Genomic DNA, 25,079 nt, shown 5'->3' with positions numbered 1-25,079 from the left:
CACCACTGCTCACAACTTTCAAACTTGTGCTGATTCAATCCCTTTCTGTCTCCATTACTGAGGGCTTAATGTCTGATAAAAAAACAACAACCCGAGGACGCACTCTGGCACCTGAGAAAGCAGAGCTGAACCGGCAGTGTTTATCAGTTCTGGCTCCTCTGAGAAAGCAGAACAGATTCAGCAGTTGCATGGATCACTTATGGCCCCCTCAGTCCTTGGAGGAAGCAGAGCTGCTTCCCCTGACACAAGGCCGTGTGTATGTGTGTGGCGCGCGCGTGTGGCGCGCGTGTGGGGAGCGCGTGTGGCGCGCGTGGGGAGTGTGTGTGGCGAGCGTGTGGGGAGTGTGTGTGGCGCGTGTGGGGAGTGTGTGTGGCACGTGTGGGGAGTGTGTGGCGAGCGTGTGGGGAGTGTGGGTGTGGTGTGTATTCATATCTGGCCCTGATCCCAGTCTCGCCCTCCTCACCCCCTGCAGTTTCACTTCCTTTCTGTCTACAAATGAAGCCCTGGTTGTGACAATTAAAGCAAATACCTGGAAAAGTAGTAATTGGAATATCACAAAGCTGGACCATCCAGTAACTTCTTTAACTTGCAGCAGTGAGGGTGAATTCCAGATAGATTTGTATACATTGGAGGCAGTGCATGCAGCTCTCTCATGCATATTTCATTGTAGATATCCTGAAAGCCTGACCTGTTTTAGTTCCCCATCACTGACCTATAGGAACTCATCCAAGTTCATTTTTAAAATACAAACAGGACTAGAAACCTCCCTGCCCCATGGAACAGCTGAGGGGGTCTCAGGCTGGGACACATTTTACCTTTTCTCTTTCTTGCTGCAATGCAGCACTCATTGTGCTTTCCAGTTCTTTCTGGGCTGCATCAGTTCTCTGGTGAAGAGCTTGGTACTGCTTCTTCACCTGCTGTAGCTTCTCCTGCATGGCTGCCATCTCACTGGGATTCATCTTGGCATGGTTCTCTTCCAAGAACTCTTCCATTGCGTTCATGCTGCTAGCACAGGAGGCAGCTCGAGACTGAAGGTCCTGCTGAAGGTCCTGGAGAATTAAACAATTCATGGGACTTTGCTATCAGATAAGGACGCTGGCCAGCATCTGAAAGCATTGTTTAAGTTCAGAACTCACCTTAATATTCTTCTGCGTCTGCTGCAGAGTGGAAAATTCACCTTTACTAGTCACCATTTCATGCTCTGCCACCGAACTCTCAGCCTGAGTTAGCCAGTCACTCAGCTCCTCCAGCTTCTGTCTGCAAGCAGCTTGCTGCTTCTGCAGGGTCTGCTTAGGAAGCAAATAGGAGAAACCAAAGGAGGCAATAAGCATGTCTCATTGGAAATGTCTAAACTGTTGAAAAGCAAAGCAGCCAAGTTATCTTCAACACACATGTGAATGGGAACAGCCCAGAGAGCAGGATCTGGCTCCAGCTCACTCAGGGTTTGCCTCTGCTTCTCTATTTCAGGAGTGCGCATTCCTAATCTTCATCTCAAACTCAAAGAAACTATTGGCATGACAATTTGCACATGTTGCTAAAACAATGTAGTAAGTAATAAAGGAAGGAAATACAAGAAAGACGAAAGAGTCAGATAACATGGTCGGATAACATTTTGGGCCTGTTGCCCCTAGGTTAGAGCATTTTTCTTGCTCTCAGGTGCAGGGAAAACGGGCGCTCTCTTAATGCACATCGATCGACCTCTCCAGGGCACCTGATTTAATATTTAAATTGGCCGCTGCGGTAAAAAGAGGTGCTAGAGGAAATTGTGCACCCCTTAACACCTCCTCAGCAGCAAGTGCCCAGAAGAGGTGGCTGTCAATGGGTTAAGAAAACGGACACTCAGTTTTACGAGCGTCTGTTTTCCCAAGCCTTTGCACAGCCGTGGGTTACGGAAATAGATGCTCATTAATTTAGCATCCTTTTTCCTAACCTGACCGCCAGCACACTTTTTGTAAATTTTTTTACAATTATGACCTTTTTGTTCCTCTGACTTACATTTCACCACGATATTAAGTCGGAGGAAGTACATAAAAGCAGTATTTTCTGCTTTTATGTACACTTTTTTGGGCTGCTCAGAAGTTGACGCCTGCTCCAGGCAGGCATTCATTTCTGAGGGTAAAAATGTGCATATCAGGTGCACGTTTTTTGGGGGTTTTTTGCATTGGGGGAGAATAGCTAATAGCCTAATCAACATGAATCTGCAAGTGATGAGTGCTGTTAGCTACGTGCTTGGTTGGATGTGTGTTTTGGACGCGTTAATCCCATTAAAGCATAAGGGGTTGTGGATGCACATCCAACCACGGCTTAGCCAGCGCGCTCAGTGATTTGCATCGACCTGTCATTCTTTTGTGGGAAGCCTTAGTTTTGGGAAGTCTCTTTTCATGTTGCACAGTTTAGGAGGACGTGCATTTCTATTGCACTACATGTAGAGGTATAGCAGAGTTGCTTACCTTTAACAGATTTTCTCCTAGGACAGCAGGATGTTAGTCCTCATAGATGGGTGACATCGTCAGATGGAGCCTGGCACGGACAACTTTTGTCAAAGTTTCTAGGTCCTGGAGAATTAAACAATTCGTGGGACTTTTCTATCAGATAAGGACGCTGGCCAGCATCTGAAAGCATTGTTTAAATTCAGAACTGGCACGCTGAGCATGCCACTATCCGTGCGGCCACGCAGGGTCCCTCTTCAGTCTCGTAATATAAATTCACGATGGAAAAAATAAAACAATAAAACGCAGGAGAACCCAATTCCGCGGGGTGGCGGGCGGGTTTCCTGAAGACTAACATCCTGCTGTCCTCTGAGAACACCTGTTACAGGTAAGCAACTCTGCTTTATCCTAGGACAAGCAGGATGGTAGTCCTCACAGATGGGTGAATACCAAGCTACAGGCTGTCCCTGGTAAGGCTTATGTCCAACAGGCACAAAAATAACTGTGGTGCTGTTGGTAACTTAGGGAGACAGCCTGAACCCGAACAATGGGCTCCAGGCAGGGAGAGTTGGGTTTAAGCCTTTAAGAGGTTGTGAAGGCAGATTGGCCAGAACTACTGTCATGTCGACCATCCTTGTCCAAGCAGTAGTGGGCGGTGCCACATTACAGCTTTGCAGATTTCGGCAATGGGAATCGCTTGCAAGTGGGCAACTGATGCAGCCATGGCTCCCACAGAGTGAGTTTTTATGGTGCTTCCGAGCTGAAGGCCCGCCTGTGCACAGCAGAAAGAGATGCAATCTGCCAGCCAGTTGGACAGCGTTTGCTTGCCCACCGCAACTCCCAGCCTGTTCCTGTCAAAGGATATAAAGAGCTGTGAGGACTGTTTGTGGCCTGCTGTACATTCGAGATAGAAAGCTAAAGCCCTCTTGCAGTCCAAACTATGCAGAGCCCATTCTCTCTGGTGAGAATGAGGCCTCTGAAAAAAGGTGGGCAGAATAATGGACTGATTGAGATGAAAATCAGTCACCACCTTCAGTAGGGACTTAGGGTGCATACACAGGGCCACCCTATCATGAAATAATTTGTGTAGGGTAGATACATAACCAATGCCTGAAGCTCACTAACCCCGTGCGCCGAAGTTATTGCCATCAGGAAGAAAACCTTCCAGGTGAGGAACTTGAGAGCACAGGAGTGGAAAGGCTTAAAAGGGTCACAGATGAGTCATGCCAATACTATGATGAAGTCCCAGGACACAACAGGAGGCCGAAGGGGAAGCTTCAACTGAAGCAGGCCCCGCAGAAACCGGCCCACAATGGGTTGCACAGAAATGGGCAGACCACCCACACCCTGATGGTAAGCGCTGATGGCACTCAGGTGAACTCTGACCAAGTTGCTTTTTAACCCAGCCACAGAGAGGTACCACAGATAGACAAGCACTTCGGAGTGGGGTAGGTGAAGGGATCTAAGCCATGACCCTCTCACCAGACAGAGAACCTCCTCCACTTCAGTTAAGACTTCTTGGTGGAAGGCTTCTTGAAAGCTGCCAACACCTGAGACACGTCATCAGAGAGGTTCAGGGGCTGCAGGACTAGGCGCTCAACAGTCAGGCAGTCAAGGCTAATGCTCGGAGGTTTGGATGGTGCAGTCTGCCCCGATCCTGTGTGATCAGATCGGGAGAGGTCCCCAAGATGGATGATAGGTCCCAAAGGAGTGGGAACCACACCTGTCTGGGCCAATAACGGGTCACCAAAATTATGATCCCCTGGTTCTGCTGGAGCTTCAAGACCAGCCGAAGAGGATACATGTACAGGAGACCCGTGCCCCAATGTTGGGCAAAGGCGTCAGAGGCTGGAAGACTGTCTGTCCTGAACAGGGAGCAGAATTTGCTCACCTTGCAGTTGTAGGAGGAGGCAAAGAGATCCAAATCCGGAGTTCCCCACCAGTGCGGAGAAACGAACTCACTCTCCGCCCAAGGAGTAGCCTGAGAATGTAAGGAGTGAGCTTTTAAGCCTTCTGGAAGCAACCGGCCCTGACAAATATACGCCAACGCAACCGTCATTTAGGCAGCGAGCGATAGTACCTTTAGAAGTCTTATTCCCCTTACTCGGCCCACTCCACAAGACAAAGAGATGATCAGAGACTCGAAAAGTGCGTAAACCGGTGTGATATCTCAATTGAGATCGAAGTCGGTATATAAAAATAATAAATAAATAAAAATAAAAAATTCAGAGTCACATCATAGTGTGGCATGGAAAAGTATGCCCATATATCTCCATTCAGAGTCACATCATAGTGTGGCATGGAAAAGTATGCCCATATATCTCCATTCAGAGTCACATCATAGAGTGGCATGGAAAAGTATGCCCATATATCTCCATTCAGAGTCACATCATAGTGTGGCATGGAAAAGTATGCCCGTATATCTCCATTCAGAGTGGCATCATAGAGTGGCATGGAAAAGTATGCCCATATATCTCCATTCAGAGTCACATCATAGTGTGGCATGGAAAAGTATGCCCGTATATCTCCATTCAGAGTCACATCATAGAGTGCCATGGAAAAGTATGCCCATATATCTCCATTCAGAGTCACATCATAGTGTGGCATGGAAAAGTATGCCCATATATCTCCATTCAGAGTCACATCATAGTGTGGCATGGAAAAGTATGCCCATATATCTCCATTCAGAATAGCATCATAGTGTGCCATGGAAAAGTATGCCCATATATCTCCATTCAGAATAGCATCATAGTGTGGCATGGAAAAGTATGCCCATATATCTCCATTCACAGTGGCATCATAGAGTGGCATGGAAAAGTATGCCCATATATCTCCATTCACAGTGGCATCATAGAGTGGCATGGAAAAGTATGCCCATATATCTCCATTCAGAGTCACATCATAGTGTGGCATGGAAAAGTATGCCCGTATATCTCCATTCAGAGTGGCATTATAGTGTGGCATGGAAAAGTATGCCCATATATCTCCATTCAGAGTGGCATGATACTGTGGCATGGAAAAGTATGCCCATATATCTCCATTCAGAGTGGCATGATACTGTGGCATGGAAAAGTATGCCCATATATCTCCATTCAGAGTGGCATGATACTGTGGCATGGAAAAGTATGCCCATATATCTCCATTCACAGTGGCATCAGAGTGCATGGAAAATCGTTAGTCACCTGCAAATATTGCAGTAGGACCCTCTTCACATCAAGGCGCTGCAGATCCATGCCAGGCGTGTTCGCAATGTCCTCTGGAGAAAAGCAGGGAGCTCCACTGACTGATTTACAAGAAAAGGGGGACACAACCTTTGGCAGGAAGGATGAAACCAGTTTGAGGGAAACGCCTGAATCAGAAAGTGAAGGAAAAGCTCCCTACAAGACAGGGCTTGGAGCTCCAGCCCCCTGTGGAATTCTACTCTGCTGAGTACCTTTCCCACCAGAGGCCAAGGTGGGAACACGTAAAAGAGGACGTCGCAAGGGTAGGACCAGGGCATCCGCACCTTCCGAGCAGTGCTCCCTTTTGCGGCTGAAGAATCTGGGGGGCCCTTGCATTTCTCAAAGTAGCCATCAAGTCTAAGTGAGAGACCCCCAACTCGTGCACGATCCAATCCCTCGCCTTTCCGGACAACTCGCACTCTCCGGGGACTAGATGCGGACGACTCAGCAAGTCGGCTTGAGTGTTCTCCTACCCCACAAGGTGAAAGGCCGCTATCCGTTCCAGATGGTGCTCTGCCCAGGCTAGCAGCTTGCTGGCTTCCAAGGCCACCGGTGCGATTGATGAAAGCTACCGTGGTGGGATTGTCGGAGAGGAGTCGCATAGCTTGGTGATGAAGCAAGGGCAGAAAGGACTGGAGAGCCAGACAGACCGCTCGGGTCTCCAGACGATTGATGTGCCACTGAGACTGGAATGGGGTCCATCATCCCGGAGTAGACTGATTCCGACACACCTCTCCTCAGTCGGGGAGGCTGGCATCCGTTGTGACAACAATCCACTGAGGCATCTGCAAGAGCATTGGGAGAGTCACCACTGCATGCTGTCAATGGGAACATCGGAAAGTGGAAAGGGCATCTGAAACTTCTCCGAGACCGGTTTCCAGCAGGACAGCAAAGCTTTCTGCAAGAGATGCATATGCGCAAAAGTCCAGGGAACCAAATCTATAGTTGTGTCTGGATCTGGCAGAGGATCTGGCATAGGAGGTGGCTACGGAGGGTCCGAAGGATCCGGTATGCCCGGTACGGTCCTGACCCTAGAGGCACCAGGTAGACCCGGAGATTTATAGCCTGGGCGGTGGTGACCCGAGAAATCCTTGCCCGGAGGGGGGTGGGGGGGAGGAGTCATCATCTTGCTCCTGTCACTGGCCAGAAAAGATTTGTGCAATAAAAGAACCAATTATAGAGAAAAAACAGTGTTGAACTTTCCCAGGCAAAGAGGGATGAAGGGCATTGTGGGAGCCATCCAGAGTTGCACCCGGGGAGTAGGCAGGACTCAAATTCCAGGACTGGAATTAGAAACCCCTAAGCAGCCAAAATATACAAATTCTAACCTGTATTGTTATTATGTTCTCAGCTATTTGTCTCCTTCTACTCTTTTTTCCAGCTACCTATGCTTCCAAGTTTATCCTCCTTGTTGATTGTAACTTTGCTCCTTCTGTTAAATGATTATTTATTGTTAAAGTTCCTTCCTGTTGTATGTAAACCGATCTGATATGGTTACCACCATGAAGGTCGGTATAGAAAAATGTTAAATAAATAAATCAGACGGCGAGGAGTTAGAAACCGGCTCTCCCTCTCCCTCAGGGCTCGGATCCGCAGCGATACCAGAGGACACGATGGCCGCCATTCCGCAGCCCGACCTCAGGTAGTTAATTTCGCAGCTGCCGCGGAGGGTCCCTCCCCTCTGGGCAGACAAAACAGCGCACAGCCCGTTGGATGCAGCATGAGCAGGAGGGGGAGAGAAACCACGCAGACAGCCAGAAAATGGAGCCGACTCAGCTGTGCAGGCAGAGAGGGGAAAACCCCCGCAGGCGCGGCTGCAATGAAAAGTGCGGGTAAGCTCTGCCTCCGATGGACTTTTTCCCTCCCCCAAAGAAACAAGCAGAGGAACGAGAGCCTCTCTGCTGAAGGACCTGAGGCAGATGCGAAAAGGGGGAGTGACTGGACCACCAGTATCATCCCTTTAAGCCAGGCAAATGGTCACCGGGAAGAGGGGTCCCAGGCTGAGTACTCAAGGGGAAGATCCCCCCGGGACCCTGTAAGAGCTGTGACACAGAGCTGTCTCACATAGACAAGAAGTTTGATTTCCTTCAATTTTTATTTTTTTTTTACATATAGAAATGAATCAATACTTGCTTGATCCTGAAAACAATCAGAAGGAGAAAAAGAAATCACCACAGTGTGGAAAACAGAGAAAGCCAGGGAACCACAGGTTAACTGCCTGCGTCTGCTGGGAGACAGAGAAATACTGAAGGGACACAGGGTGAGCACTGTCCTGATATAGGAGACCTTTTCAGTTTTTCTCTGTCTCCCTCTGCTGGACAGGAGCCTCATCCCACGGTCTGGACTGATCCGGGTACATACAGGAACAGCTCATACAAAATCTCTAAGACATACAAGAATCAGCATTATTTCTATATTCGGCCCATTTCCTTCCACTGCCTTAAAACTGATGCTCAGAGTGAAACAAGCATGAATCACAAATAATTAAAAAGGAGTTTTACAGATACTGTTTCTCATTTCTTTTTCATTCAGCTTTAGAACCTATCACATTATTTACAAAGACAACATGTGCAAACAGAATCAATGAAGCGAAGTATTTTTGTTACAACTTGCTGAAGTTTTGGATATGACCAGAGCTGGCTTTCTGTGGCTGTTCTCATTCCCCCGAGTGGCACTTTCTGCAACACACACACACTTCCACCTATCCGAGCAGCTGAGCAGGATGGTAAATTCCAAATGTCCTTGCAATACAGAACCAAGTGATCCTCACTAATAAGGAGTACTGGCATCTAAGCTTACAAAGTGCTTATTCTGAACCAAAAACCAAGCACTCAGCTTCTGCTTTTTAATAGTGATAATCTTAAGAGCTCTTCCACTGCAAAGCAAAATCTTCTGTGTTAGGATGGGTGAACACAATCTGAAAAAAGCAAAGCAAACAGGTTAACACCACAAGGACAGACAACAGGTTATTGACAAACCGTGTTATTAAAAATAATATATTAACATAGTGAATACTTGCAGTCTGCCACTGCTCCTGCTTACACTACCTCTGTCTCTGGTCATCATCTATACTACTGCCCCTGTACTAAGAGATCTTCCAAGCTTTACCACTAGCAGGACCTCACAGCTTTACATGTTAAACAACTTGCCACATCCTCCAGCTTCTATATGCAAGTGTACAAAAGCCTGACCATTGCTCCATGCTGAACAGCAGCTGTATTTCCCCTCCACACAAGTCAATTTTCTCTTTCCCTTCTGGCCCTCTACCTCGGTGACTGGATAAGCAGGTGCATCTTCATACTTAAACTGAGCCCCCAGCTCCTCTACCCTCGCTTCCCCTTTCCTGTCCTAAGCACGCTGGAATTCTATCGTGATCTGCTTACTGCTACCTTAATGGTTGGGTTTTCCAGTATTTCATCTATTTCCTGTGAACCTCTTTTCCTCCAGCTTCATATCATGACCCCTTGTCCTCAAGTTTCTAGTTCTACAGCAATTGCTGCCATCTTGAAGCTTTATTAAAGCCCACTAAGATATCTGAATGCTTCTATCATATCACCCTTTCCTCCAGAGTAACTAAGTTCCTTAAGTCTCAATGTGATTCAAAGACGCTCAGGTTATCATCCTAGTTTTTGCCATAAATGATACTAACTAGTGATCCAGTAGTGTTATTCCCATGACCTGCCGAGCAGCTTCTGAGAAATACAGCATGAAAGTGACCCAAAAGGCCTGGGATATCGAATTCTGTGCAGGGTGCAGCTCCTCAGACTTAATGCTACAAACAGGGTTCTAGCACAGTTTCCTTTCTTTTGACCAACTTCTGGTAAGCAGGGTAAGTCTGTTCCAGCAGATGAAGCAGATCGAGAAGGTGACCAAAATACCCTTCCCATAAGACTTAAACTCACTAAGCCTGATTTGCTAGATACAGAAAGCAGGAGATAGTGTGTCAGATACGTCATCCTTGCTGCACTATGCTCCTCTTTTCATGAACATACGATAATGGTGGGTGAGAGCACATGTATGAAAAAGAGTGCAGAAAACTACAAAAGGATCCATTCAAGCAAGCAGCAGAAACATGCTCTTGTGCTGCTGGGTGAGCGTCACCTCTGCTGCATGCAGCGTCTCCATCCAAGATGCCACGCGCTCCAACAGTTCTTGGAAAGCGCTCTGCAGCTCACTCAAGAGACTCAGCAGTTGTCCACTCTGTTGAGAAGTCAAATCTTGGGCATTTTCAGAAACAAAGACCCGAACATCAAAAGCCATGGTATTGAGACGTAGTTTATTGTCAGGCAGAAGCATGTCAAGTTCCTGGTGAAACCAGAAAAGGGAAGAGTTACACAGCAGAGTCTCTACATAAGAACATCAGAAATGCCATACTGGGTCAGACCACAAGTCCATCAAGCCCAGTATCCTGTTTCCAACAGTGGTCAATCCAAGTCACAAGTACCTGGCAAGTACCCAAACATTAGATAAATCACAAGCTACTATTGCTTATTAATTTCGGTTATGGATTTTTCTTCTAGGAACTTATCCAAACCTTTTTTAAACCCAGTTACACTGACTGCTAACCACATCCACTGGCAATGAATTCCAGAGCTTAACTATGCACAGAGTGAAATAATTTTCTTCAATTTGTTTTAAATGAGCTACTTGCTAACTTCATGGAGTGCCCCCTGGTCCTATTATCTGAGAGAGTAAATAACCGATTTGTATTAACTTGTTCAAGTCCTTTCATGATTTTGTAGACCTCTATCATATCCCCCCTCAGTCTCTTCTCCAAACTGAACAGCCCTAAACTTCTTCAGCCTTTTCTCATAGGGGAGCCGTTCCATGCCCCTTATCATTTTGGTCGCCCTTCTCTGCACTTTCTCCAGTACAGCTATATCCTTTTTGAGATGCGGCGACCAGAATTGTACACAGTATTCAAGGTGCAGTCTCACCATGGAGAGATATGGAGGCATTATGACATTTTCCATTTTATTAACCATTCCCTTCCTAATAATTCCTAATATTGTTTGCTTTTTTGACTGCCGCAGCACACTGAGCCGACAATTTCAATGTATTATCCACTATGATGCCTAGATCTCTTTCCTGTTGGCAACTTCTAAGATAGAACCTAACATCGTGTAACTACAGCAAGGGTTATTTTTCCCTATATGCATCATCTTGCACACGTTAAATTTAATCTGCCATTTTGATGCCCAATCTTCCAGTCTTGCAAGGTCCTCCTGCAATTCATCACAATCTGCCTGAGATTTAACTACTCTGCATAAGTTTGTATCATCCGCAAATTTGATTTCTTCACTTGTACCCCCCTTTCCAGATCATTTATAAATATATTAAAAAGCACGGGTCCAAGTACAGATCCCTGAAGCACTCCACTGTTTACCTTTTTCCACAGAGAAAACTGGAGAAATTACTTACCTGATAATTTCGTTTTCCTTAGTGTAGACAGATGGACTCAGGACCCATGGGTATAGTGTGCTCCTGATAGCAGTTGGAGATGGATCAGATTTCAATCTGACATCAGCCCCTAGTACATATACCCCTGCAGAAGAGCAGCTCTTCAGTATTCTCCTCGAAAAGCATTGTGGATATGTGTGTGACTGACTAATTTGATTAACTTGAATAACTTCATAACTTGGTTAAACTTTATAACTTGATCTGGTTGAATTGGCTATAGCTGGAGACCGCCAGTGCCCTCAACCGGAATATGTCGACACCTGGTAGGATGGGTGTCCAAAGTGAAGGAAAGCATGGCTTACCCTTGAATCATTTGAAGGCCCTGTGTAACGGCAGCCGTGGGCGGGATGCTGAGTCCATCTGTCTACACTAAGTAAAACGAAATTATCAGGTAAGCAATTTCTCCATTTCCTAGCGTGTAGCAGATGAACTCAGGACCAATGGGATGTATAAAAGCTACTCCCGAACCGGGTGGGAGGCTGCCCGTGACCCACTTAGTACTGCCCTTGCAAATGCCGTGTCCTCCCGAGCCTGAACATCCAGGCAGTAGAACCTGGAGAAGATGTGGATGGAGGACCATGTCGCCACCCTGCAAATCTCGGCGGGTGACAACATTCTGGTTTCTGCCCAGGACACTGCCTGGGCTCTAGTAGAATGGGCTTTAACCTGTAGAGGTGGCGGCTTGCCTGCATCTCCGTAGGCCGCCTTGATGACTTCCTTGATCCAGCGGTTTATGGTTGCCTGCGAGGCCACTTCCCCTTGTCCCTTCCCGCTGTGAAGGACGAATAGGTGGTCCGTTTTTTGTAAGAGTTCCGACATTTCCAGGTATCTGGATAGGATTCTGCCGATGTTGAGGTGGCGTAGACTACGAGCTTCTTCCGAATTCTTCAACTCATCCGGCGATGGTAGCGATATGGTTTGGTTAAGATGGAAGTGTGATACCACTTTGGGAAGGAACGAAAGGACCATGCTTAGCTGGATGGTTCTCGGGGTGAGACTGAGGAACGGCTCACGGCAGGACAGTGCCTGTAGTTCTGAAATGCAGCGGGCTGAACAAACTGCCAGCAGGAATGCTGTCTTTAAAGTTAATAGTCGGAGAGAGAGTCCTCGGAGGGGCCTGAAGGAGGCTCCTGCTAGAAACTCCAGGACCAGGTTGAGATTCCAAAGAGGTAACGCCAATTTAGGGGTGGGCGGATGTGTTTGACTCCTTTCAGGAAGCGTGAAACGTCCGGGTGAGAGGCTATGCTGTCGCCCTCACTCTTGGTGCCACAGCATGACAAAGCGGCCACCTGTACCTTGATGGAGTTGAGGGACAGACCCTTCTGTAGCCCGTTCTGCAGGGATTCCAAGATCATGGGAACTTTGACTGAGCATGGCATGTCGTCGTGGTCTTCGCACCAGGCTTCGAATACTCTCCAAATCCTTATGTACGTTAAAGATGTGGAGAACTTGCATGCTCGGTGTAGGGTGTTGATTACAGCCCCTGAGTATCCGCACTCTCTCAGGCAAGCCCTCTCAAGGGCCAGGCCGTAAGAGAGAATTGAGCTGGATCCTTGTGGAGGATCGGCCCTTGCTGAAGCAGGTCTCTGTGTGGAGGCAGTGGCAGGGGGGTCCCTGCCAGCAGTCTTCTCATGTCTGCCTACCACGGTCTTCTTGGCCAGTCTGGGGCCACCAGAAGTACTAGTCCCCTGTGTAGCTGAATCTTGTGAATGATTGTGTCCAATAGTGGCCACGCGGGAAGGCGTATAATAGAGCCCCCTGTGGCCAGGTCTGTACCAGGGCATCGATCCCCAGGGACTGAGGTTCCCGCCTGCGGCTGAAGTACCTGGGTACTTGGGTGTTGGACCGGTTTGCCAGAAGGTCTATGTCTGGTGTCCCCCACCGGTTCACTATCATTTGGAACGCTGCGGACGACAGCTTCCATTCTCCTAGGTCTAGACTTTCTCTGCTGAGATAGTCTGCCGTGATGTTGTCTTTCCCGGCCATGTGGACGGCAGAGATCTCCTAGAGATTTACTTTCGCCCACGACATTAGGGGCTCTATTTCCAGAGACACCTGTTGGCTTCTGGTTCCCCCCCGACGGTTGATGAAGGCCACTGTTGTGGCGTTGTCCGACATTACTCTGACCGCTTTATCTCGGAGTCTGTGAATGAACCGTAGGCAGGCTAGTCTGACCGCCCGCGCTTCTAGGCGGTTGATGTTCCATCCCGACTCTTCTGTGTTCCACTGCCCTTGGGCGGTTAGCTCCTGGCATTGTGCTCCCATCCTCGTAGACTGGCGTCTTTGGTGAGCAGGGTCCAGGTTGGTGAAGATAGTCTTGTTCCCTGGCTCAGGTGGCTGACCTGCAGCCACCATCGTAGCTGGGTCCGATCTCTGCCCGGGAGGGGTAGACGTACGGCATAGTTCTGAGACAGTGGATTCCATCGCGATAGAAGTGAGCGCTGTAGGGGTCTCATGTGAGCTCGTACTCATGGCACTACTTCCAGTGTGGATGCCATCAGACCGAGGACTTGTGGGTAATCCCATGCTGTGGGGCGAGGTTCGCTCAGCAGGGTTTGTAACCGATTTCTCAGTTTTGATCTCCTTGTGGGAGTCAGGCTGACCTTGTCGTCTTTGGTGTCGAATCAGACTCCTAGGTATTCCAGAGACTGTGAGGGTTGTAGACAACTCTTGTTTGTGTTGACCACCCATCCGAGGCTCTCCAGTAGAGTTTTGACTCTGTTGGTTGCTTGGTGACTTTCCTCTGGGGATTTTGCCCTGATCAGCCAATTGTCTAGGTAAAGGTGTACAAGGATTCCTTCCTTCCTCAGTGTTGCCGCCGCCGCCACCACTATGATCTTTGTGAACGTCCGGGGTGCTGTGGCTAACCGGAAGGGTAGTGCCTGGAACTGGTAGTGATGGTCCAGGATTTTGAAGCGTAGGAAGCGCTGATGATGGATTGGGATGTGTAGATAGGTTTCCGAAAGATCCAGGGATGTGAGAAACTCTTCCTGTTGTATCGCCCTTATTACAGAGCGTAGGGTTTCCATGCGGAAGCGGGGAATCCTCAGGTGGCGGTTGACCGACTTGAGGTCCAGGATGGGCCTGAATGTCCCCTCTTTCTTGGGGACGATAAAATAGATAGAATAATGCCCAGTATTTATTTCTTGTGGAGGTACTGGGGTTATGGCCTCGAGGTGGTCAGTTATGGTGGTCAGTGCAGCTTCCACTGCCACCCTTTTGGAGAGGTCGTGGCAGGGGGATTCCATGAACATGTCCGGAAGGGTTCGTAGGAAATCCAGGTAGTACCCCTCTCGAATGATGGTTAGGACCCACTTGTCTGAAGTTATATCGACCCATCTGTGGTAGAATAGGGCTAGTCTGCCCCCTATGGCTTCTTCCCTTGGACGGGTCGGCTGAATCTCATTGTGGGGTGCGGCTGGGGCCTGGACCCGAACTGGTTCCCCTTTTGTTGTGCTTGTTCTGAAAGAACTGGTTTCTGCCTGTAGGACGGGGTGCTTGATAATTAATTCTGTATGGGTTGAAGCTCTGTGAACCTCTGCCCCTGGAGGACCGGGAGAAGGGTCGCTGGTTTCTCTTATTCCTGTCCTCCGGTAGGCGCGGCAATGGGGACTCGCCCCATTTGTTAGCCAGTTTCTCTAGTTCGCTGCCGAACAGGAGGGACCCTTTGAAGGGCATCCTCCGTGAGTCTCGTTTTGGAAGATGCGTTGGCCGACCAGCTTCGGAGCCAGAGTTGTCTCGTGGCTGCCACAGCGGATGACACTCCTCTGGCCGCTGTGCGCACCAGATCGGAAGCAGCATCTGCAAGGAATGATACTGCTGGTTCCATGGCTTCCCCAGGGGTGTTGCTCCTAGTCTGTGATAGGCAGGCACGTGTTACCACGGTGCAGCAGGACGCTATTTGTAGGGACATAGCGGCGACGTCAAAGGACTGTTTAAGGATGGATTCCAGACGTCAGTCATGAGCATCTTCGAGCGCTGCACCTCCCTCCACTGGGATAATAGTGCGCTTCGAGACTGCGCAGACCATGGCATCCACTTTTGGGCATGTCAGAAGGCCTTTGGCCACCGGGTCCAGGGGGTACATGGCTGCCATAGCTCGTCCCCCTTTGAATGTGGACTCTGGAGCACTCCATTCAGGTCAATTAGCTGCTGGACAGCTTGTAACAGAGGGAAATGGCGAGAGGTCTGGCGGAGTCCCTCTAGCAGGGGATTCGTCTTAGGCTCCCCTGAAGCACTTGTGCCCGGGATAGCAAGCTCCTTCAGGCTGTGGGTGACCAGGTCTGGGAGCTCGTCCTTGGTGAAGAAGCGTCTCATTTTTCAGTGAGGCTCTGTCCCCGGGGGGAGTTCCCCCTCTTCTAGGGGTTCTGATTCCCCTTCAGAGTTGTCCGTGTCCCCGTAGGTGGGGCTTCTGGGTGGTGGAAACATTTGTCTGGGCCTAGAGGGGCCTGGGGCATAAAGGTCTTCTGGTGGAGGCTGTGGCTGTTTAGCCGGAGGCTTTGTCTGCATGTGAACGAAGGTGTGTAGGCCTTTGAAGAATTCCACCCATGAGATAGACACTGGGTCCAAGCTAAGAAGCGCCATCTCCCTGGGGGTCCCCGTTTGAGGGAGTGTCCCGCTGGAATTTGCTAGGTCCGGGGTACTCACTGAGGAGTTAGTACTCAGCCCCGAGTGGTACTGGCCCTGGACTGGATCTCCCAGGGCCTCCTTGCACTGAACGCACAGGGCGTTGGCCTCTTCATTTTGTGTGGCTCTAACGTGGCATGCTGGGCAGAGGCCTTGAGCCTTGATCTCCGTTTCCGGTGGTGCCATGGGTATAGGTGCGTAAATCTTTATGCGCTCCGGTGCGCCTAAGATGTGTGTGCGGGTTGTGCGCCCAAGTCACAGGTATGCGCCTAGCCGGTAGGCGAGCAATGCGCGTATAACTTATGCGCACGACACTTGTGCATGTAACTTTATGCACACATGTATTTTGTGCGCCTAGCTAGCCTTGTGCGCCTGGATCGAGACGGCGGACAGAGCGGCGAATAAGGCCAAGATGGCGATGGCGACTACGCAGGCAATATGACGACCACCTCGGAGGGTCTCCACGTGGGAGGACCCTTGGATCTAGCCGGGGCCTGGCCGTGTTAGGGTGGATCAACCCGGCGACACTGGTCCCGGCCGGCAACCTGTGCGACTCCTCGACCTCGGAGACCAGAGTCTATGCTGAAGATTTCTACCTTACCTTGTCTTCAGGACTTCCCGGTTTCGTTCCGGGCGGTCTCCGGCTGCGGGGGCAGAGGACAAATACCTTCACCGCCACGCTCGAGGATGCACCCACTGCCTCTCAGCTGCACCAGAGATCGGGGGCTAGGTCCCCGCCACGGATCGGCCGACCGACCGAGGCTTACCTCCGAGGGACCACGGAAATCACCTCGGGAATTCTCAACTGGGGGAGGGACCCGAGGGTATCACCACAGGAGAGCAGGGCTCGTCTGTAGAGGTAGGTTTTCTTCTGTTTTGGGTTTTCTCCGTTGAATTTGTTCTAACACTGTGAGAGCGCACAGAGAGTCCCTAACTGCTATGGCGATGGAAAATATTGAAGAGCTGCACTTCCTGCAGGGGTATATGTACTAGGACTGAAGTTAGATTGAAATCTGATCCATCTCCAACTGCTATCAGGAGTACACTATACCCATTGGTCCTGAGTCCATCTGCTACACGCTAGGAAATGACTATTTAATCCTTCTTTGTTTGGATTAATGTGACCTGATAAAGTCAGTAAAATTCTCACAAGCTCGTCATACGTATGTTAAGTTAGTCCAAAACAAATATCTCACCAACAGCCTGTATGTTGACCTGCATTTTTTCATTTCAGACAATCAAGAAAAGTGATAAAAAATGTTATTGACTGTCTGCGAAGGCCTGTGCCCCTGTACAGAGTGTATGGTTTAAAGTAAGAGCTCACACCATCAGTCAGGGGAAGGCTCTCTCGTTTCTAACCCAATAGAAGATGTTACTTTTAGATCCACCTCTCTCCGTTTGCTTCATTATTCCCTGGTGCCTTCACCTGCAGACCTTTCCTGGGTTGTTCCTTCCTCACTCAGACCACACAATGTCATGCATTCTTTACTTGTCCACATCACCGAAACACTGGCTGAATTACACTGGCTTCCCAGTGAACAAAGAATACAGTACAAAACGCTATGCACCATACACAAATTAATACACAACGAAAACGCAGACTGGCTAAACACGGCCCTTCGTGTACACATCCCCAACAGAAACCTAAGATCAGCCAACAAAGCACTGCTAACTATTCCATTAATCAAAACAGCAAGACTAACCCAGGTAAGAGAGAGAGCGTTATCCCTAGCGGGACCCATACTATGGAACTCCATGCCCTTGGAGTTAAGGTTACAAAGAGAAAACAAAACCTTTAGAAAAAATGTAAAAACCTGGCTCTTTAAACAAGCTTTTCAAATAGAGAAGGGAGAATAGAAACCAGGGCAGTGCAAGGTATGAACAACTGAACACCCACACACACGACAGTAATCATTGTGTGTGTAGTTTTTAATTGATAGTTCATCACTAAAGGATAAGTTACAATTATAAAGCTAGTTTTGTACTCTAAACTGATAGAGACCTGGACATGATTCATCACATTTAACAATTAATATTGATTACAAACTATGCTACCGAACCTTATGGCACCTGTGTAAACTGACAGATTTTAGTATCAATTTTATGTGCCTTATTGTAAACCGTTGTGACGGTACCCATCTTAACAACAGTATAAAAAAAGATGTAAAATAAATAAATAAATAAATATTAAGGAAGATTTGGAGCAGAGACATTGAACCAAAGTGAATTATTTTACAGGGCCTGCTACTCTGGTGGCACAATATAAATCATTACTTTAAAAATCCAGGAAGGAAGATATGACCTTGTGAATGGTAATTTTCTTATTTGTATGTCTGCACTCGGCTTTTGGATGGTGCTATGTACAGCCTTACAGCACCACAATGAGATATGTGATCCCAAGTCACCTCAGTCATCCTCTCTGCAGGCAAACTTGCTATCAGAATCACTATCATTGCTGCAGTGGAAAATAAGTCAGAGCTATTTGAAAAAAGTCTGCATTCCACAAACTATATGGATAAAGTTAAAAACTGACCCTCACAATAAGTTTGCAATAATCAAATGAATGAAATTTGTGGGGATCAGAATAAAACATTTTAACAGTCCCATTATTAAGATAAAAATACACTGGAGAAAAAGTTGTGCATCTTGCTGGAACAAGGTGTACATAAGGGCTGTACCGTACCTTGCACTGTTGTAAACGCTGCATGAGGCTCGTAGTGTCATTATTGGAGTCCAGGTTGTCTAGAAGGAGATTAGTGTCATACACCCATCTTAGCATGTTCTGCAACTGGCTCTGCAGGATTGTGTGTTCTGCTAGGATTTTAGCCTTGGGGGAAAAAAAAAACCAAACACTACCTGAAAAGATTATTGAAATTAACAGCAGTTTACAAGTTATTCAAAGCAAAGTTCAGATGTTCACATTTCCTGCCTCTAATACACGGGGCAAAGTTTGGATCAGTCACAGATACAGGATTTCTGCTGACAAGGAACTTCTTGGGGTGGACTGGTCAGAAAGGAAAATTGGTTCTTATCTGCTAATTTTCTTTCCTGTAATACCACAGATCAGTCCAGACTCCTGGGTTTTGCCTTCCTGCCAGCAGATGGAGACAGAAAATGTTTTACTGACGTCACTTAAGCTGGTGTGCCACGTGCAGTCATTCAGTATTGACTTATACCCAAGCCAAGATGAAAACAAACATTAACAACTAGGTTCCACAAACCACATACACACACACACACATACACACACACACACCCCAAGCAGGAGGAACCATAAAGGAAAACCTCATTGAATCCCACAACAATTCCACACTATACATACTGCCAGTACAAGCAGATTTTACTGAATGGTGGGGGGTTCTGGTCTGATCTGTGGTGTTCTAGGAACGAAAATTAGCAGGTAATCCGTTTTCATTTCCTGTTCGTACCCAGATCAGTTCAGACTCCTGGGATCTACCCAAGCTTCCCTAAACAGGGTGGGACCGGGATAATACTGCTCGAACACTCTCACCACAGCCCATGGAATTCAGAGCTCGGACATTCAACCGCTAATGCCTTATGAAAGTGTGTAACAACTTCCAAATAGCCGCCCGACAAATTTCTTGTGGTGACACTTGCCGATACTCAGTCCAAAAGGTCACTTGAGAGCAAGTCGAGTGAGCTCTCAAACCCTCAGATAAAAGGCGATCCTTACAGATGTAAGCTGAGCCAATAGCTTCCTTCAACCAACGTACAATCGTAGCTTTAGATGCCTTACAGCCTTTCCTTGGACCACTCCAAAGTACAAAGAGATGGTCTGACAATGGAAAACTATTAATAACCTGAAGATATCTCAACAACGCTCAACATATATCTAAGTCCCAAAGTTCCTTCACCTGAGGGTCAGAGGAATCCAAATTTGGAAAAGTCGGAAGTTTCACAGTTTGACTAAGATGGAATGCAGAGACAACCTTCGGGAGAAAGGAGGGTACTATACACAAAAAACCCCTGTGTCTGAAATCTGTACAAAGGGATCTCTACATGACAATGCCTGAAGTTCTGAAATTCTTCTGGCCAAACAGACTGCCACCAGAATAACTACCTTCAGTGTGAGACTTTTCATAGTCGCCCTCTTGAGCGATTCAAATGGAGCCTCACACAAGCCCCTCAGTACCAAATTTGGATTCCAAGATGGAAATAGCTTACACACGGGTAGATGCAAACGCTTGATTCCCTGAAGAAAATGAACACCACCCGGATGTGCAGCCAGGAATACTCCCTGTACCTTCCCCCAAATTCATGCCAATGCTGCCACTTGTACTCAAAGAGAGTTAAAGGTTAAAACTTTAACCAATCCCTTCAGCAGAAAGATCAACATTTGTGAAACTGAATCATGAGTCGGCTTTACTCCCTGTCCGAGACACCAGGATTCGAAAACCCTCCAAATCCTCACATAGGCCAAGGATTTGGATGGTCTTCTGACCTGCAGTAAAGGTGGTCAGGACATCCTTGGAATAACCTTTTCATCTCAGCCGCTTCCTCTCAAAAACCAAGCTTTCTGATCTGAAAATACAGGGCCCTGGCGAAGAAGTCTCAACAGATGACCAAGCCTCAGTGTGCTGTCCACTGCCATGTTGACCAGATCCACGAACCAAGGACGATGTGTCCATTCCAGAGCCACCAGAATCACTTGACCTGGATGTTTCTCTATCCGCCAAAGCACTTTGCTTATCAGCGGACATGGAGGGAATACAAAAAGAACTCCCAGAGGCCACAAAGCATCGATTCCTTCTGTCCCATGCTCTCACCTGTGACTGTAGAACCACCTTGGCATTCTGTTGCGATGCCATCAAAAGTCCATATGAACTGATTGAGACATTGCTTTTCCTGATGGTTCCCATTCTCAGGGGTATAGTCGCTTTCAACTGCGAAAATCCAGTTGACCGTTGTCTACCCCAGCAATGTGAGACATCACCAGGAGCAACAGATGTTGCTCCACCCAGTGAACCAACTCCTGGGCCTTCTGAGCCACTGCTTGACTTTTGGTTCCTCGTCTGCTGATGTAAGCCAGCATTGTTGCATTGTCCGATAGGACCCAAACTGGCCAACTGCATAACAGTAGCAGAAAGGAAAGCAACAGAAAATGTACTGCCTGTGTCTCTAATTGATTGATAGACCACGATACCTCCTCCTTTAACCTTTGGCCTTGCATCAACTGACCTTGGCACACCACTCTCCAACCAGAAAGACTGGCATCGATGGTCACTATCACCCAACCCAAGATTTCCAACTCCACTCCCCAATTCAGAGTGTCACAACCAGGAGTGACAGATGAAATTCCTGCAATAATGGATTCCAATAGGAGCGGACAGCCTTCTGTAGAGGCTGCATATGAGCAAACACCCAAGGAACTAACTCCAATGTCAATGCCAGAGAGCCCAGGCCTGTAATTAGTCAGAGACCTTGGTACCGAAAGTCCCAAAAGGTAACAAACCTGAGCTTGCAATTTTAGCATCTGCTCTGTTGTGAGAAATACTATTCCTTCTTGAGTGTCAATGCAAGCTCTTAGGTATTGCAGGGACTGAGATGGTATGAGATGGCTCATTGCCAGTCTTACCACCCTGCCTTGGGATCTTAACCTCTCGAGTAAATGATGTACCGACCGCTGACAGAGAGCTGTGGACATTGCCCAAATGAGCCAGTCGTCCAGGTATGGATGCACCGGTATCCCCTTCCTTTCTGAGCACTGCAACTACCACCCTCCATGACCTTGGTGAAAGTACATGGAGCTGTCGCCAACCCAAAAGGGTGCAAAACTGAAAATGTTTCCCCAGAATCATGAAAACAGGAATCACTGGTGTTGCAGTCTGACGGCTATATGTAAATATAACTCCATTAGGTCTAGGGATGCCAGGAAATCTCCTTTTTGCACCACTGCTATAACCAAGTTCAGTCTCCATACAAAGCCATAGTATTTTGAGGGCCAAATTTACCTTTTTTAAATCCAAATCGGTCTGAAGGTTCCCTCCTTTTTTGGTACTATGAAATAAATGGAGCATTTTCCTGTTCTCCTACAGGAATGGGACTGTAGTCCCCAGTCACTGCAAGTGATCTATGGGTCATTGCAATACCACTTTCTTGGTGTGTGGAGCGCAAGGGGAAACAATGAAATCTTCTCATAGCGGGTGAGAAAATTCTAACATGTAGCAGTATTTTATCTCACTTAGGACCCATATATTCTATATGGTTACAATGGAGCTAAAACCCTGAACATCACACACAAATTAATACATATAGATCAACCAAACTGGTCAATTATTAATCTCATTCCTCACATGACTCAACGAAACCTACGTTCAAACAAGGGCTTTCTGAGAATTCCCCTGTCCGATCAGCTCAACTATCAACAACCCAAGAAAGAGCCTTCTCCATCCCCTGCCCCAAATTATGGAACTCAATCCCATTGGAACTCAGAATGCAATCCAACTTAAAAACATTTTAAAAGGATCTGAAAACGTGGCTTTTCTTCAAAGCTTACAATGACACCCAAACTCTCATAACAATACCTCAGCAACTGAACTCCCAAATGAACTTTTAACATGCTCAGTTTCCATGGACAACAATACTCCAAACCACCTCCAGCTGATAACTCATACGTTCCCTTAGCTTGTTAACTTCTACATTATTACATCGCCCCTTTTTACCCTACCTGCTCTACTTTAAGTTTTGTATCTATTCCCTCCCCTTTACCCTGACGATGTTGCATATATATATATATATATATATATATCCCCTTTTTGAAAATATGTAACCTTTTATCCCCCTGTTGAAACATGTAAACCGTTATGATGGCATTACCAAATGACGGTGTATAAAACGCAAAAAATAAATAAATAATCTTGGTCCACTCTTCATAAGAGAGCGCCAATTGGCCCTGACAGCTGAAACAGAAGAGAAGACTTGCCTTGCCTCATTTGATGACATCCCCCCCCCCCCCCAAAGGTTCCCTGACCAGGGATGTACCAGTTGTGTTTCCATCCCCCATGAAAGGACTGTACTGGAGAAGGTTTTCATGGGTAATAATTCAGATGGACTGAACCAAATCATGGTGAACCTAGAAGATGTGGTAGGCCTGATTGACAAACTGAAGAGTAGTAAATCACCTGGTCCGGATGGTGTTCACATAAGAAGACCTTGGAGAAGAACAGTCACTTATTATCAAGACTTAGAAGGGGGTGGAGTAGGCGAAACTCCATTTACGGAAGAGAATATATGGGAAGAGCTAAAAAAAAAATGAACGTGGATAAAGCCATGGGGCCTGATGAGGTTCACCCCAGAATACTGAGGGAACTCAGATGTGCTGGCGGGTCCACTGTGTGACTTGTTCAAAAGATCTTTGGAAAAGGGTGTAGTGCCTAGTGACTGGAGAAGAGCGGTGGTGGACCCGCTTCACAAGAGTGGGAGCAGAGAAGAGGCTGGAAACTACAGGCCAGTTAGCATCACTTCGGTGGTGGGAAAATTAATGGAGACTCTGCTGAAAGAAAGGATGGTGAACTATCTACAATCCGGTGGGGGTTGCTCGATCAGAAGCAGCATGGATTCACCAGGGAAAGGTCCTGTCAGACAAATCTAATTGATTTCTTTGATGGGGTGACTAGAGAACTGGATCAGGGAAAAGCGCTCGAGGTAATTTACTTGGATTTTAGAAAAGCTTTTGATATGGTTCCACACAGAAGACTCATCAACAAAATGAGAAGCTTGGGAGTCAGCTTCAAAGTGTTGGTGTGGATTACAAACTGGTTGACGGATAGAAGACAACAGGTGATGGTAAATGGAACCTACTCTGAAGAGAGAATGGTGTTAAGTGGAGTGCCACAAGGATCCGTGTTGGGACAGTTTTGTCAACATCTTTGTGAGCGAAACTGCGGAATGGTTAGCAGGTAAAGTTTGTCTATTTGCGGATGATACTAAAATTACAACAGAGTGGACACACCAGAAGGCGTACAGAGAATGAGACGGGATTTAAGGAAGGTGGAAGAGTAGTCGAACATATGGCAGCTGGGATTCAATGCCAAGAAATGCAGAGTCATGCATCTGGTAATCCAAAAGAACTATATGCGTTGGGGGGTGAAGGGCTGAAGTGCACAGAGCAGGAGAGAGACCTTGGGGTGATAGTGTCTAACGACCTGAAGACGACGAAGCAGTGTGACACGGCGATAGCCAAAGCCAGAAGAATGCTGGGCTGCATAGAGAAAGGAATATCTAGTAAGAAAAGGGAAGTGATAATCCCCTTGTACAGGTTCTTGGTGAGGTCTCACCTTGAGAACTGTATTCAGTTCTGGAGACTCTCTCAAAGGAGACAGAGACAGGATGGAGGCGGCTCAGAGAAGGGCGACCAAAATGATGGGTGGTCTCCATCGAATGACTTATGAGGAGAGGTTGAGGAACCCGAATATGTATCCCCTGGAAGTGAGGAGGAGCAGGGGTGTGATATGGATTTAGACCTTCAGATACTTGAAAGGTTTTAATGATCCATGGTCATCAACAAACCTTTTCCATTGGAAAAAATTTAGTAGAACTAGGGGTCATGATTTGAAACTCCAGAGAGGAAGACTTAGAACCAGTGTCAGGAAATATTTCTTCACTGAAAGGGTGGTGGTTGCCTGGAATGCCCTTCCGGAGGAAGTGGTGAAGACTAAATCTGTGAAGGATTTCAAAGGGGCATGGGATAAACTCTGTGGATCCCTAAAGGCTAGAGGATGGGATAAATAAAAAAAGCTAAACCAGCACAGAGCGGCAGTTACTTACCCTTAAGAGAAACATATTGTAACCTGCAGGGAGAGGCATTTACTACTTTGGGAAGCTGCACGGGCAGACTAGATGGACCATTTTAGTCCTTTTTCTGCTGTCATACTATGTTACTATTTATACACTCCAGGGTTCTGAAGGAACTGAAAAAATGAAATTTCAGACCTATTAGTAAAAATTTGGTAACCTATCATTAAATCATCCTATTGTACCTGAAGACTGAGGGTGGCTTAATTATAACCCCGATATTTAAAAAGGGCTCCAGGGGCGATCCAGGAAACTACTAGACCGGTTTAGCCTGACTTCAGTGCCAGGAAAAATACTGGAAAGTGTTCTAATTATCAAAATCACAGAATATATCGAAAGACATGGTTTAATGGAACAAAGTCAGCATGGCTTTACCCGAGGCAAGACTTGCCTCACAAATATGCTTCACTTTTTGAATAACAAACATGTAGTAAAGGTTGAACCAGTAGTAGCGTATAGTGTATTTGGAATTTCAGAAGGCGATGTCCTTTCGTGGATTACAAACTGGCCTTAAAAGCAGGAAACAATT

At 47.2% G+C, this 25,079-nt stretch overlaps 1 protein-coding gene across 4 annotated transcripts in view; it reads right to left on the bottom strand.

The window, feature by feature from the left end:
- The window catches only part of MACF1 (microtubule actin crosslinking factor 1), a 513,108-nt gene that overhangs the window by 285,777 nt on the left and 202,252 nt on the right, over positions 1-25,079 (bottom strand). For 3 of the 4 annotated variants that reach the window (XM_029570961.1, XM_029570962.1, XM_029570960.1), the window contains 2 exons: positions 1,137-1,286; positions 816-1,049 (listed from right to left, as the gene is read on the bottom strand). In XM_029570961.1, the coding sequence (XP_029426821.1) occupies positions 816-1,049; positions 1,137-1,286 (384 nt within the window). Of the gene's footprint in view, positions 1-815; positions 1,050-1,136; positions 1,290-25,079 lie in introns of all 4 variants that reach the window. The other variant, XM_029570959.1, reaches the window with a different exon arrangement.

This window comes from Rhinatrema bivittatum, chromosome 11, assembly GCF_901001135.1.
Source record: "Rhinatrema bivittatum chromosome 11, aRhiBiv1.1, whole genome shotgun sequence".
Classification (NCBI taxonomy): domain Eukaryota; kingdom Metazoa; phylum Chordata; class Amphibia; order Gymnophiona; family Rhinatrematidae; genus Rhinatrema; species Rhinatrema bivittatum.
The sequence above is the reverse complement of the archived record's forward strand: the minus strand, read 5'-3'. Positions and strand labels throughout refer to the sequence as shown.